Source organism: Pollicipes pollicipes, unplaced genomic scaffold (assembly GCF_011947565.3).
Source record: "Pollicipes pollicipes isolate AB1234 unplaced genomic scaffold, Ppol_2.1 Scaffold_5724;HRSCAF=6776_pilon_pilon_pilon, whole genome shotgun sequence".
Lineage (NCBI taxonomy): Eukaryota > Metazoa > Arthropoda > Thecostraca > Pollicipedomorpha > Pollicipedidae > Pollicipes > Pollicipes pollicipes.
In genome coordinates this window covers 5,445,046-5,459,796 of record NW_023596746.1, presented here as the reverse complement: position 1 = coordinate 5,459,796, position 14,751 = coordinate 5,445,046, and the positions used below count along the sequence as shown (strand labels likewise).

The following is a 14,751-nucleotide window of genomic DNA, read 5'->3' as shown; positions in this document are numbered from 1 at the left end:
ATCGCAGAGCTCAAATGCTGCCTCCTGGGCTCAAAAGGGGCTGAGCTCAGAAGCTTGCAGCTCGTTAGCTGAGTGCTCCTGGATTTGCTGAGTTAAGCTTGCTGGCAAGAGCCAACACTGAGGAGAAGCTGCCCAGTGTTGCGCCTTTAAAAAGTCATGCAGATAACCAGTACTTGACACCGCCCTTTATACATAGTGAATGTTTCCACTTGAACCACTTAGCCAACCAAACGTGCTCCAAATCGGCCGCCTTTTGAGCCACCGACGGCTGCTGCACAGTTCCCCACTCCGAGCGGGGTCACGCGGTGTGCTGGCGCTCCCCGCGTAGCCGCTGGTCCCCTGAACGCCGCCTGCCCGCCGGCAGGGCCTGTCCGGCGGCGAACTGACCATCTACCCGCCGACGGGCATGTCGGAGTCATTCCGCTCCGACGACAACATCATCGTAGGCAACGTGTGCCTGTACGGAGCCACGTCCGGCCGTGCCATGATCCGAGGCCAGGCCGCCGAGCGCTTCTGCGTCCGGAACTCGGGCGCCACCGCCGTCATTGAGGTGAGTTCCGCCGCGGGAGACGAGGCTGGTGTCCGCCGACACTCCGACATTTTATGTTGTAATTGCCACAAGAAAGCGATGCACAGTCGTTGCTAAAAATCCGGGAGGTTTATCTCCCTTTACGTGTATTATTTCCTACATCCCGTATCTTAACCAGTTAATTCCAATCTCTTAAAGTTAAGTAGCCATCATTTGCCACCAACAAAGGCAAAAGGCCCCGATCTTGTGACTGGTCTGCGTCAGCTGAACACCACTGCTGCGTCCCCGTCCGGGGCCGTTGCCCGAGTGTCCTGAGACGGCGCCACCTGTGCCGGCAGGGTGTCGGCGACCACTGCTGCGAGTACATGACCGGCGGCCGGGTGCTCATCCTCGGCGCCACGGGCAGGAACTTCGCCGCCGGCATGTCCGGAGGCATTGCCTACGTCTTCAGCGAGGTGGCCGACGACTTCCACCAGTAAGCGACTGGTCGGATCAGATCTGCAGGCAATTGACATGGAGTTTTGTGAGATTAAAAATTGGTATTCTTCACGTGCTCAAGCGTTCTGACCAAAAGAGGTACTTAGAAAAACGCGGATATGTATGAGTAGGGTAAAATAACTTACTGCCTAAGCAGTAAACTGTTCCTCTTCTTCGCTTAGTCTACCATCACTGTACTTGTGGTCTTGTTTTTTCCCGCATGCTCAGCGCAGGCCACCTTCCCGGTCATCTAGACTGACGTGTGACCCGTGTCTCAGGAAGTGCAACATGGAGATGGTGGACCTGCTTCCCATGGACAAGGACGAGGACATCATGTTCGTGGAGGCCCTGCTGCGGGAGTTTTCCGAAAAGACGGGCTCCAAGGTAGCGCTCAAAATCCTGGAGAACTGGCCGGAGAACGCCAAGAAGTTCACCAAGGTGAGATTCGCGACACAGACCGGTTCGGAACGGCGACTGTGCACCGCCTGGAACGCGATCGGGAACTGCTTGGCACCCCGTCCGTTCGAGCTAGTGTGTCTGGCAGGCCGCCGTGAATGCCGAGCCGAGTGTCACCTCAGCTTCCGTGTCTCTTCCAGGTCTTCCCGTACGAGTACCAGCGGGCCCTGCGCCAGCTGGCCGAGGCGGAGTTCAAGAAGAAGCAGCTGGAGAAGCGCAAGGAGGCCAAGACCGAGTCGGACGAGGAGCCGGACGTGCTGGACATCGAGGACGCCATCACCGACGCCGAGAAGGAGGCCAAGATCCTGGTCAAGCTGGACAAGATGAGGCGAGTGGAATGATGGTGGTGTGGACCAAGAGTAGATGCGTGGAGAAAGTATGCCATTGGAGATTGAAACGGCGAAGGGCGGATAAAGCATAATAATTACGACATTTACATGCATAGTCTTGCCAAGGTTTTGAGCGCATGGATTGTATGGCTCCCTGCGAATGTTTTTTATTTCTTTGCGATGTCATGAAAAAGGTGCTTTCCCATTTCACCTGCTGCAGCCCTCACACGCATCAGCCTCAGACTGTTGCGTATACTTTGTCACGTGACCATGCACGGTGTCGACAGGGGCTTTATGAAGTACGACCGCGAGAAGGTGATGTACCGGCCGGCGAGCGAGCGGATGCAGGACTGGGGCGAGATCTACAGCCACAAGTCGGTCAAGAAGGGGCTGCGCAGGCAGGCGGCTAGGTCAGTCACACCGTCGTCAGCTGGCCGGCCGCGGTCACTCGTTCCCTCCAAAGGCCTGGGAAAGGCACCGCGCCAGCGTCGTGAGTTCACACAAAACGAGGTTCACGTCCGCATGTCAGGCGCGACATTTGGTCAGACGTGAAGCATGGGCCGTGAGTTCGCTCCTGCGGCGTTACACCCTTAAAACAGCTCTAGAGTAGCCTCAGAGGTCATACATACGACTATCACGTCGGTATTGGTACACGTCAACACCTACGGAAAACATGGGCTCGGATCCAAGTGAATGTGCCTCCCGCTGTCTAATGCGACTCGCTCTCACCAGACCCGCTGTCTCTCCGCCTGCAGATGCATGGAGTGCGGCACCCCCGATGTGTCAGAGCACCACCGGCTGTCCGCTGGGCAACATCATCCCCAAGTGGAACGATCTCGTCTACAAGGGCCTCTGGCAGGAGGCGCTGGACCATCTGCTGCAGACCAACAACTTCCCGGGTGAGTTGGACGTTACTCGGCGACCGTCCCAGGCTCGGGCGTATGACAGTAGTCTGGAGAAGGATCGATTGCTGTAAAGAAAATGGTGTCGACCTGATGATCTGTGCAAATGCATAAACATGCTGTAAATAAGTGGATGTGGATTGTTATTGAAATACGGAGGGGAGAAAACTCGATAACTTTGGTCGTTCGCGTAATTAGGTAGTTTTTGGAGGCTGACGCCTGCCTCTTCGCTCCCCTTTTTTCCAACCTTTCCACAAGTATCCGATCTCACGCGTTGAAATCTCCGGCGCCCGTCCCGACCCCCGTCCCTAACGCGCTGCCCAGACCCCCCGTCCGGACCCCCGTCCCTAACGCGCTGCCCAGACCCCCGTCCCAACCCCCGTCCCTAACGCGCCGCCCAGACCCCCCGTCCCGACCCCCGTCCCGACCCCCGTCCCTAACGCGCTGCCCAGACGCGCTGTCCGGACCCCCCGTCCCCTCCGTCTGCGGTACCGGTCGCCCGGTCTTCGGCAGAGTTCACGGGTCGCGTGTGCCCCGCTCCATGCGAGGGCGCCTGCGTGCTGGGCATCATCTCGCCGCCGGTCACCATCAAGAACATCGAGTGTGCCATCATCGACCATGGCTTTGAAATGGTGAGGCGACTGCGCGGACAGAAGCCATGGAAATTAGAACTGGGAAACTGTGGCTGTACTGCTGCTGCAAAACGTTTTACAGTTTTCTTCTACACTGCATATTTCGTCTGTCTGTTTTGATGCTGGAGCACGTTTGCTGGGACGTCGATGAATCGGGACGTTATTTTTACTAACTCCGCAGCGTAAAACAGCTTCATCGCAGGAGTGGTTTGGCTATGCCTGACGGACGCATTTATTTTGCCTTGAGTGCCGACCCCTGTACTCCTGCCCGGCCCGCTGGCTCCCCGCGGCCCTGTGTCGCTGACCCCCTCCCCCCTCCCGCCACCAGGGCTGGATCCGTCCGGAGCCCCCGCTGACCCGGACCGGCCGACGCGTGGCGATCGTGGGCGGCGGGCCGGCCGGCATGGCCGCCGCCCACCAGCTCAACAAGGCCGGCCATACGGCCGTCGTCATGGAGCGGAACGACCGCATCGGCGGCCTCCTGCAGTACGGCATACCCTCCATGAAGCTGGACAAGGAGGTGGTGCAGCGGCGCGTGCGCCTGCTCGAGGACGAGGGCGTCGCCTTCGTCACCAACTGCACTGTTGGTGTTGATGTCAAGCCGAAGGTGGGTAGGGGACGGCTGAGGTCGCGGCGGGGTCAGCCCTGGCCGGCCGTGGCAGGGACTATGGGCGGAGGCTAGGAGGAAGTGGGTTGTGGTGGGGACGAGGATTCCTGACACTGGTTTCGCTTCTGTCCCGGGCTAGGGCGCTACCACCCTTTGCGGCCTTCAGCATTCCGACTCCCATTACTGGCTGTGAACCCTTAAAACAGCTGCTGCTCGCGGGTTTTCCAACCCGCGTGACAAGCTCCACGGAGACTAACGCCAGCATCGGGGCCTGGCAGGAGCTGATGGACGAGTACGACGCCACAATTCTGTGCACGGGCGCCACGTGGCCGCGCGACCTGCCGATCCCCGGCCGCAAGCTGGACGGCATCCACTTCGCCATGGAGTTCCTGGAGACGTGGCAGAAGAAGCAGATGGGCAACGAGATCGACGAGTCGCGCCTGCTGGCCAAGGACCGGGACGTGATTGTGATCGGTGGCGGCGACACGGGCAACGACTGCATCGGCACCTCGCTGCGACATGTATGGAGCGGGGCGGGCCTCGACTGCCGCTCGCTCACTCACTCACTCACTCACTCACTCACTCACTCACTCACTCACTCACTCACTCACTCACTCACTCACTCACTCACTCACTCACTCACTCACTCACTCACTCACTCACTCACTCACTCACTCACTCACTCCTCACTCGAGTTCTCGCTCACTCATTTCATTCACTCACTCACTCACTCACTCACTCACTCACCCACCTCACTCACCTCACTCACTCACCCACCTCACTCACTCACTTACTCACTCACTCACTCGCTCACTCCAAAATTCACTCCGACGCTCACTCACTTCAGCACTCACACATCTTCAATGTTGCTGTGGACTGCCCGTCTGTTCATTTGTGGCATGTGTGGTGTTTTGCCGAATACTCCGTATTGGATGGTCGGTGTCGCCAAAAGTGCGAAATCCCTCCTAGACTGCTGACCTAATCTGAGCTCTTGAGCGGACTGGCTGCGCAGTGTGGCTGCGAAGAGTGCGGACTTCAAAGGATGACAACAACTCGGAAGATGCAGGAGAGACGAGAAGCGGGGCGTGCTCCGCCCTTCTGCTTCGCCCCAGCTAAACCCCAATCATCATCATCATCATCATCATCATCATCAGCTGACGATTCCCTGTGCTCCGCTATGTTCCAGGGAGCCCGCTCCATCACGGCGTTCGAGATCCTGCCGCAGCCGCCGGACACGCGCGCTCCCGACAACCCCTGGCCAGAGTGGCCCAAGGTGTTCCGGGTCGACTACGGACACGAGGAGGTCAAGGTATGACGTCATACTCCCCTTATCGACACTGAGGCCCCGCGTCATGCTATCTGTGGAGGACTTTTGATTCGCTACTGCTCTTGTTCACCGATGACGCTCCTGTGTGTGCGAGGGTGGTCACCACTGACGTCTGATTTTTGCCATTCTGTAGCCGTGACGGTACCACGAACTTTTGAGTTTCTTCACAGGCGATCTTAAAGCCTTAGCATGGTGTGACTCATGCTACTTCTGTCTTGCACCCTCAGTACTTTTGCACATATTCTAAACTTTTGTCGTCACTGGGCGTCATGTCGGAGCTCTCAACAGTTAAAGACGCGCGCAGACGAAGTGGGCACCAACTGACCTGTATGCACACGCCATCATAGTAGTACCACCAATCGACCTATAAGATCATGCGTATAGACCATGTTGCCCCCAGCTAACCTACGTATACAAACCACGAAATCACCCGTCGCCGGCAGACCAAGTTCGGCCACGATCCGCGCCACTACTCCATCATGTCGAAGGAGTTCCTGTCGGACGACAACGGCCGGGTCTCTGGGATCCGCACGGTCCGGGTCGACTGGGTCAAGGACGACAACGGCCGCTGGCAGCTCAAGGAGCTGCCTGACACCGAACAGGTGCGGCCGCCGAGCGGCCGCGAGCGAGGACAATGCCGGGGGAAACTGGAGGGCGTGGCTGTGGTGCAAATCGGGTATCGATGCGGTCGGTGGATTTCCGACCATTGCTATGCATTGCGTGTCAGTTAAGGTGAGGTAGCGCTTGGTCCCATAGGGCACATTGGGTTCAGCTGCCATTGGCGATGAACGCAGACATTGGCGTAAGTTCACTCTGCCAACGAAATGACTCACGATCAGGAGAGGTTCGCTTGCGAAAAGTTCATCAGGTGGTATGGCTGGCAAGAAGCGCTTATCCGTAGCAAATGCCTGTCATGACCTCCCCCTCCCCCTTCCCCTCGTTGGCAGGTGTTCAAAGCGGACCTGGTGATCCTGGCCATGGGCTTCCTGGGCCCGGAGGCCGACATCATCAAGCAGATGGAGCTGGAGCAGGACGGCCGCTCCAACATCCGCACGCCCGACGGAAAGTACTGCACCAGCGTGCCGGGCGTGTTCGCCGCCGGAGGTGAGACGACTGGGCGTGCCGAGCCGCGCGGCCAGCGCCGTGCTTGTGCGCCCAGTTTGAAGGCGAGTGCTTTGGTCATGGCGCCCTCAGAGTCGAAGTGAACGCGTCGCGATCCTCCGCGTGGCTGAGTTAGTCCAAGATGCCGGCACAGATGGGTGCTGTGCGCTTGACTCCCGCAGGAAGCCAGCATGGACTGGGCTCTGAGGCTCGGATGTGGTGTCTGTGTGACCGCCTTTAGCAGTCATGCGGTCTCCAGTCATGGATATGGTTATGGAAACTGTATCGGCGGTCGCCACTCCTGATGATGTGCCTCGCGCTCCGTGGTTAGTCAGTGATTGGGCAAAAGGTGCACTTTAAACAGCTGGTTTAACGTTATTGGCACCAAACTGCGGGGATCGCTTCGCGTACCCCGGATTGCGACCTCCGGCCTCCACATCGCTCGTTGAGACCCTCCTCACGTCCCTTTCAACATTCCCCGTCCCCACTTGCCTTCACACGGATCACTACGGGCGCGTCACTAGCCACCAGCACGTGCGGTTGTGCGGACGTCTCGCGCAGGTTCTCCGCCGGCGGGATGGCCCCTGACCCCCCCCCCCCCCCCCGCAGACTGTCGGCGCGGCCAGTCGCTCATCGTGTGGGCCATCTCGGAGGGCCGCCAGGTGGCGCGCGAGGTGGACGAGTTCCTCTCGCAGGGGCTCACCATGCTGCCCGGCCAGGGTGGCATCATCCGCATCCCAGCACTGGGCGAGAAGAAGAAGTGGGACCCGCTCGAAGACTACGAGATTCCCGTCTGAGTCGCGCCGCCGCCGTCAGGGCGCTCAGCGGCGCTAGTGTAGCGGGCGCGGCGCGGCTGCGCGAGGGCTCTTGGAGCAGCGCGTCGGTGAGCTTAGTTCCCCGTGGGTCGTGTTCGTGTGAGGCGCAGGGGAGGTGCAGGCTCCATGCGGCCGGACGCCAACGTAGTGCAGTCTCGGTGCCCGCCGTGCGCCGGCTTAGAGTCGTTCGAACGGCGCTCAGAAGTCTAGATGTGTCGTAGCGCCTGCCCAGATCGTACCCGCGTTGGTAAGGCTTCCGTGATGAGCGTTGCCATGGTCACCAAGCGAGGCCACCGACGGTGATGGGAGGCGTCGGCTCACTGAGCATTGCTTCCGAGTTTGGTGTGGCCGGATAGTCTCTCCGATTTGCTGCGTTTCAGTCCACGGCTGCGGTGATTGATGGCCGGTGTTGACCTTCGTGTGAGCGCGCGGAAAGCATGGGATGCGTCAAGCACGTCCACGGTTTTGGGCAGTAGTGCAGCCGCTTTATATTACGAATAAACGGTTTCTCGTCACTGCAGGACCGTGTCCATCAATGCTGCTGTCACGCTGTAGCTGTTAGTGTCCTGCTGTGGCAGTTAATGTCTTGCTGTGCCTGCTGCTGTCGTGCTGTGGGCTTCTCTCCGGGCAGCCCGCAGCGTACCGTCTTCCAGCCCCAAGCAGCCCACGACACACGTCTCCCGGACCCCAGGGTCACTGTGCGCGAACGCGAACTACGAGTCAAGTCTGTTGTAGGATGACATGGGAGTGAACGAATGTTAGCTGTTGTGGCTGCCTCATATATAACGCAACAATAATACACGTACTCGCGTGCGTCGTGCTTCAGTTGATCATGCTATTAGAGCCGGCTTTCAAACCTCGCAAGGTTGCCTGGCTTTGGTTTGGATTGTGCTAGGTCTGCGAATTGGACTCGAATGTCACATTATTTCACCGCTATATTGCGTCCCACAGCGACACTGCTCTTCAACTGCATCAGCGCTCTTGCTCTTGAAGGCTGCGTAGAGACCCATAAAGTGCGTGGTTGCCGGGGATTCTTCACGTACGCTCCACACGATGGCTGAGCCAGGGCTCATGACCTCGAGACAATTCAGCCGGCATTCGGGATGGGTGGAGAGCCTCCTTGAGGGGTCAGGTGATGCGTTATGTCGGCAAGACCGCAGCTCGAGACACGACGTTTGTATTGTGTGCGTGACATCAGTGCATCACACCAGACCGTCGCAGCAGCCCCTGACGCCGACGCAGTGCAGCACGCTACCTTCGTGGGCTGCTTCCTGATACATGGACGACCATTTGCCGGCATATGTTAATGAACTGTTGGTGTGCATTTATAGACAACACAGCAACAAAGAAAATAAAACAATAGGGATATGCAAATGGGCAAAATGATTTAGGAAGCGTAGGTGCTACGTGTACAACACCTCACTGTTGTGCTGACTGCGATTTTTTGTATTAGGTCCGTGATTATACGCGTCGTATCCAGAAACACAATCATACACGCGTGCAAAAATGCTACATGCCAGGTTGATATCTTCCCAGCCCGTTTATTCAAGCGCTGAGTTTATTGTCTGCGGGGTCTGGCGGCGTTGCACACATATTTTTCTTCAGAGTGGGGGAGGAGAGGGGGAGGGGGACGTTTAGGATTACCAGAGCAGAAGCCCGTTTGGCAGCCCATCTACAAAGCAACATTTGTAGATCCGAACAACATCGTCCTGATCTTCTCCCTAGAGGGGGGGGGGGGGGGGGAAGGGGCGCCGTGTGTTGCGTTTTGAAATGTGATGTGCTTTGTCAAATACGAGGATCTAAAGGCGAAAGATGCTCTGATTTAATCTCTTTATCCCGCTAGCTGATAAGACACGCATTTGACAGGACAGAAGACATTCTCCGCAAAGACCGAAAGGACTGAGAGCGTGTTCCACGCTCCACATCCACCTCTGGGACGTAGGATCCATCACGAGTGGAGAATGTCGTGAAAAATCGATGTTGCCAGGCTGTCTGAGCGAACGTCTTCTGATGCGATGATGCTAAAATTGCTTTCTCATGAGAAATGGCCTACCGATTCCACACTGCTCAGAGCGCGTGGATGAGTCCAATCTCGAAATCTACTCATCGTAGTAAAAAAGTACTGTTTGCAAATTGTAGAATCCTAGCTTCTCCTGACCTGTGAATGAAGCGCATGATGAGGCCTTCCAAGACTCGTCGCCGGCCGCAGCCGTCTCTCCTCAAAATGCTGCAGATATTGCTACTGTTCTCTGAAATTCAGCGCAGTGGGACTGGTGCGATCGCATTTATCTACATTTCCTTTGCCATTCTAGGTTTGAAAGGTGCTCTATCCCCGTTTGCGTCTCATTCGTCCGCCCTTATCTACATCCACATGACGCCTTCACTCAGTCCTTCTTGGCGCTGTCTTCACCAGGAGTCATCGCTTTAGGACACCGCATATTTTGGAGCGTTTTTGCGAGCAACGCCAATAAGGCGCAATGTTATATCCGGTAAAGTTGGAGCATCTCGGCTCTGTTCCCCGTGACGAACACGAAGCCCCAACCTTACTGCCCCTATGCGGTGGAAATCTCCACACGCCATACTGCACCTTTTCCAATTCCAGACATCACATTCCAGAGTCCTGTGGACTGCACAACCAGCGCGCCCCGACGCCAGCGCCACCTACACCGCCGCCAGCCAACTGGCAGCCAAGCCTGCGGCGGCCGCCGCCAGGAGCGCGCCGGTCGACCGGGCGGCCGGGTGCGGCGTGCCGCCGCGCTGCTGGTGGTTGTGGTGGCTTAGGCCGTGCTGGCTCATCTCCCTGCGTCGGCCCATGGTGGTATCGCCACGCAGCCTGTCCATGTCGCGCGACAGGCTCACCCCCCAGCGGAAGGTGTTGGAACGGACGCCGCCCGGTCGCTGCGGTACGGCCGGGCTGGCTGGTGCGGCGGCCGGCCGCTGGGCGGGCGCCACGGACGCGGTCTGCCACGGCCGGGTCGGCCAAGAAGCGCACGCGCCAGCTGGATTCCCGCAGGCGGTCGCATGCTCTCTTCGGCTGTAAGGTAAGCACGTCCAGAGAAGCGACCACCTCGAAGAAGTCCAGACAGCGACAGCCCAGCCTGTTGGTAGAAAAATGTGAATTGGATATCGGCGGATCACGTATGGAACGTCAACATAAATATCAGCCGAGCGGAGCCTTTGCAATGTAAACGTGAAACATCCGGCAGTCACGCCCTCCCTTGTGCCCCACATCCTACGTATTTACACTGGTTTGCCAGTTCGACAGCAGCTCCAAGCTTCAATATTGATACCGATAGGAGCGAACACTTACCGGCCCTGGGCGCTATAATGCGCCTTCTTCTCTTTGCAAGACTTTTCGCAGCCCCGCACCGTCTCGTTGAAGTCTGCCTTGGCAGGATGTTCGTCAAAGAAATTCGTTTCCACTTTGTAGCAAAGCGCCTTCTTAGAAACTGTAGCATATGGAAGCGCGTTGCCATCACACTGAGTTGCATAGTTGCATGGTGAAACCTGCTGCCAGATTGCGGCTTCAAAGAGAACAAAGCACATTAAGCAACTGGATTTCAGTGCTACATGAAGACGTATTTTGTCATAACGGTGGGTTCACAGTCTGCCATGTAACAGATTATGCTGGACGTTCCAAACCGTGATAGCTCGTTTGCGATGCCTCGGGATAGCGAATGGATCGCAACATGCGTCGGACATCAACGTACTTTTAAAGTCACTTAATCGAAAACATGCTTGCAGAAAAAAATCATAACATACAGTATGACATAAAATCGTTGTTGGAATAGGAAACTGGCACGCCAGTTTTCATGCATCGGCACGAGCACAAGCCTGAAATACATTTTTACGAACTTTCAAGAGAACTTATAGCTGCGGAAATTTCCCACAGGACCTCCTGACCCCCAGCAGCTCCACATTCTCACCATACACACCGCTGAGCTCCACACCCCCCACACCCTCCGTGTTCTCCACGCAGCCCACCTGCGCACGTCTGCTTGTCGGCGGCGAGCGCCCAGCCGGGCACGCACGAGCAGCTGCTGTTGGCTCCGGCCGACTCGCAGATTTGGCCGCATACCAGCCCTGACGGACCGCACGTGTCCGCCCATGCCCCTGCCCGAGCAGCGCCATCACGTGAGAGAGGAGACACACAGACCAACTCTGGCGGACCGCACACGCCCGCCCCCCTGCTCGAGCAGCGTCCATCACGTGAGAGAGGAGACACACAGACCAACTCTGGCCGACCGCACACACCCGCCCACGCCCCTGCCCGAGCATCGCCATCACGTGAGAGGGGAGGCACACAGACCAGCCCTGACGGACCGCTCACGTCCGCCCCTGCTCGAGCAGCGTCATCACGTGAGAGGGGAGGCACACAGACCAGCGGCGTCCTTAACCATGCTCTCGCGTATATTTATGAGTGCACACTTGAATATATATGCACATATTTCTCTCTCCCTCCACCCCCAACTCCTCTGTCTCTCTGTCTGTTCTGTTCGTCTTGTTTGTTCTCTCCCTCCCCCCACTCCCCCTCCTAGCTCTCTCTCTCTCTCTCTATCTCTCTCTCCTCTCTCTCTCTCTCTCTCTCTCTCTTCTCTCTCTACTCTCTCTTCTCTCTCTCTCTCTCTCTCTCTCTCTCTCTCTCTCTCTCTACTCTATCTCTCTCTCTCTAAAACACCATGTCGCTAAAGATCGCAGCGGCTTCGTTGCTTATAACTTTCGAGATGTAGTTTGATCTTGCCGGATAAAGTGCCTACTCTCTGGGCTGTGTTTGTTTATAGAAGAACAAAACCCCATTGCGAGAAGAGTCCAAGTAAACTGCACGCACATTGGGACGTTTTATGTTCCATCAGCTTACCATACAAAGATACAGATCTACGACAAGAACACAAAGATTAAAAAGGAAGGATTAAGTATAACAAAATATGCCTTTATCAAAACACGGATACAAAAGTGGCTTATTATAAATTGTGCGAACAGGTTGTTAAGACATTGGTCATCATGGAAACTTGCGCTTTGAGAGTTGCAGAGTGTAACAAAATGTTGGCCATTAACAGTTACCTTGTTCAGTCAGTCGATCAAGACATGAGCGGAGATATCACCAAACTGCCCGAAGCCGTACTGCTGCTACTGCAGACATTTCAGCCCACAAGCTGTACTTCACGAATACCATGTCTCAGGACCTACACGGCCGGTGAAAGGTCATCTGATCAATCTTCAGGAGCCCAGGTTAGGTCAGCGGCCAAGCCAGCGTCGCCAGGTGGCACCAGCTGAGGCCGTCGCTAGGGCACCAGCTGAGGCGTAGCCAGGGACCAGCTGAGGCGTCGCCCAGGGCACCAGCTGAGGCGTCGCCAGGGCACCAGCTGAGGCGTCGCCAGGGCAACAGCTGAGGCGTCGCCAGGGCATCAGCTGAGGTTAATTATCTTAATTAAGTTAATAGAGTTAATTACCTACCAGAGTCCGTCACACGGTCCCCGCTTATGGAAAACAACCCGGCTCGTGACACACGCCTTCTCAAACAATCCAACGTACTACACAGTGACAAGCGCCCTTTCGGAGCCTGCCCTCCACCCGAACTGCCATTGCGCCGGATTGACGAACACATTACTCAGTAGATGCATCACAACATATGTTCGGCACGGCAATCCAAAAACGAATATGAAATCCCACCATGCCCAGCGAGTTACCAGGCAACAGCTGGTAGATGCCATTACAATCGCTAACAGGTGCCGCAATGTCAGGCAGCTACTTGTGCTCGACGCTGTATGCATACATAGGCGACATGGACCCATCTACCAACAGGCAAGTCAACGCGCGGGGAACCCCAGCCGGCTACGGGGGAACCGTAACCACGCTGGATTTGATCCCCGGACGAAGCCTAGCATGCACGTATTGTGCACTTGGAAAAATATGTAACTTTACTGGGAGGTAAATTTACTATTTGAAATTAGTTTCCATTGTTTTGCCGGCACAGTATAAACAGCCTTATTCCCCGCAGAATCAGCAGGAGAATGGAGAGATTGACGGGATATTTGGGCTACATGCCTTTATCAAGACGAATTCGTTCGAACGGCCTACTCAAAACTTACGAAATCATTTTTGTATTACCTGTGGGTGCCTAGTACGTATTGCGTGTTTGTGAATAATGAAAAATGAAAAACAAATACGCTGGCGCTTTATATTTGTCATCCAAACTACGGCGCGTAGCCTTGACTTTTCCGAAGAAGAATAGCTTAGACTATTCTATCAGTTAATCACAAAGTTTGGTGGGTGTTGCCTCACTTACTCTGTGCGATAAATGTGATTCGGGTTATATGTCTAGAAAATGCAGACGGTTGACGAAACGCTGAAGGAATATGTGAAGTGTAACAGGAATTCAAACCTCCTGTACTCGCAACGGGTGTTGCGTCTATCCCAAGACCAGGACAGTCTAGAAAGCAAGCGCTTAGTGCGCCAGATAAGAAATATATTTCGGAAGATGATAAATAACAAAGTCACGCTTATTTCTAACAACCAGTGTTTATTAAACCATCCGATTAAAAAAACGCACACCACACACACGTATATATATATATATATATATATAATATAATATATATTTATATAATATACTTATTAGCATTATATATATGGCTCTATTCGGACCCTGAAATTGTCAAAATGTATCGTGGTCTGTTGGTGTTTGTCCACACCAGCGATTAGAGGACATTGTCTTGAAAACAACTTTGAAACACTTATCGATTGAGCTGTCCCGCACTTCATAATCTATCGCTTAATGAGAGTATTGCCAAAAACGATGCGATGGAGACGATTAAATCGATAGGCAGCGGAGCAGAACGACAGAAATAGCTTTCAATAGCCTGTGCTGAAATTGAAAGGAGGAACCTTTGAACGGACGAAATTGCATCATTTGTACGATATTGGGCCTGATCTAGCATTTAACATTAAAGTGAAGCTCTGATCGCGACGGTCAGGCTAGCCCGCAAATTAAGAGAGCCTCAAAAAAAGAAGCTATCTTTGCTAAATTTACATTGCGTTATCTTAAAAGAATTGGTTTCGTGAGAACGAACAAAGCAAGAAGCACCACGCAGTGAAACCTTCAAAGTGGATATTTTGTGGACGTGCACTTTGAGCGCTTTGGACGCGCATCCTGTTGTCTCAAGTTGCTGAATCTTACCGAAATTTACGCGTTGCGACAAGATGGTACCAGCGACTTGAACATTTCTCTTGCCATGAGTTTATCCGCAACAACTGTCATCCATTGCCGAATAGTATGGATGGTGTAACCATCCACGCGGAGTTTGTTAATTTTAATTCCGTAATCACTTGTAGCAAAGACATTGGGCAACTACGGAAAAGGGGCGTCCTGGGAGCTTTCCAAAAATTTTCCAAAGTCACGATCCAAAAAGCAGGTTTTCAACATCCATAAAATCTTGAACACTTGAAATGTTACCACTTTGCTCTCTATCTTCGGCCGCAACGCTGTCGACTAATGCACCGTCATGATGACAGCACTACTGCTGTATGCTCGCCTCCCATCAGGCACCACTGCTGTATGCTCGCCTCCCATCAGGCA

At 55.0% G+C, this 14,751-nt stretch overlaps 1 protein-coding gene, 1 long non-coding RNA gene and 1 pseudogene across 2 annotated transcripts in view; 2 read left to right on the top strand and 1 right to left on the bottom strand.

The window, feature by feature from the left end:
* The window catches only part of LOC119103281 (glutamate synthase [NADH], amyloplastic-like), a 45,690-nt pseudogene extending 37,995 nt beyond the window's left edge, over nucleotides 1-7,695 (top strand).
* A 2,464-nt stretch (nucleotides 7,696-10,159) lies between these two features.
* Nucleotides 10,160-11,279, bottom strand: LOC119103282 (uncharacterized). The gene is made up of 3 exons (XR_005094740.1): nucleotides 11,160-11,279; nucleotides 10,486-10,624; nucleotides 10,160-10,273 (listed from the first exon to the last, which is right to left on the bottom strand). It is a non-coding gene; the product is annotated as an uncharacterized LOC119103282 (long non-coding RNA).
* A 3-nt stretch (nucleotides 11,280-11,282) lies between these two features.
* LOC119102368 (putative glutamate synthase [NADPH]) overlaps nucleotides 11,283-14,751 on the top strand; it is a 17,727-nt gene continuing 14,258 nt past the window's right edge. Inside the window, 1 exon segment of the mRNA XM_037225737.1 lies at nucleotides 11,283-11,309. Coding sequence (XP_037081632.1) covers nucleotides 11,283-11,309 — 27 coding nt within the window.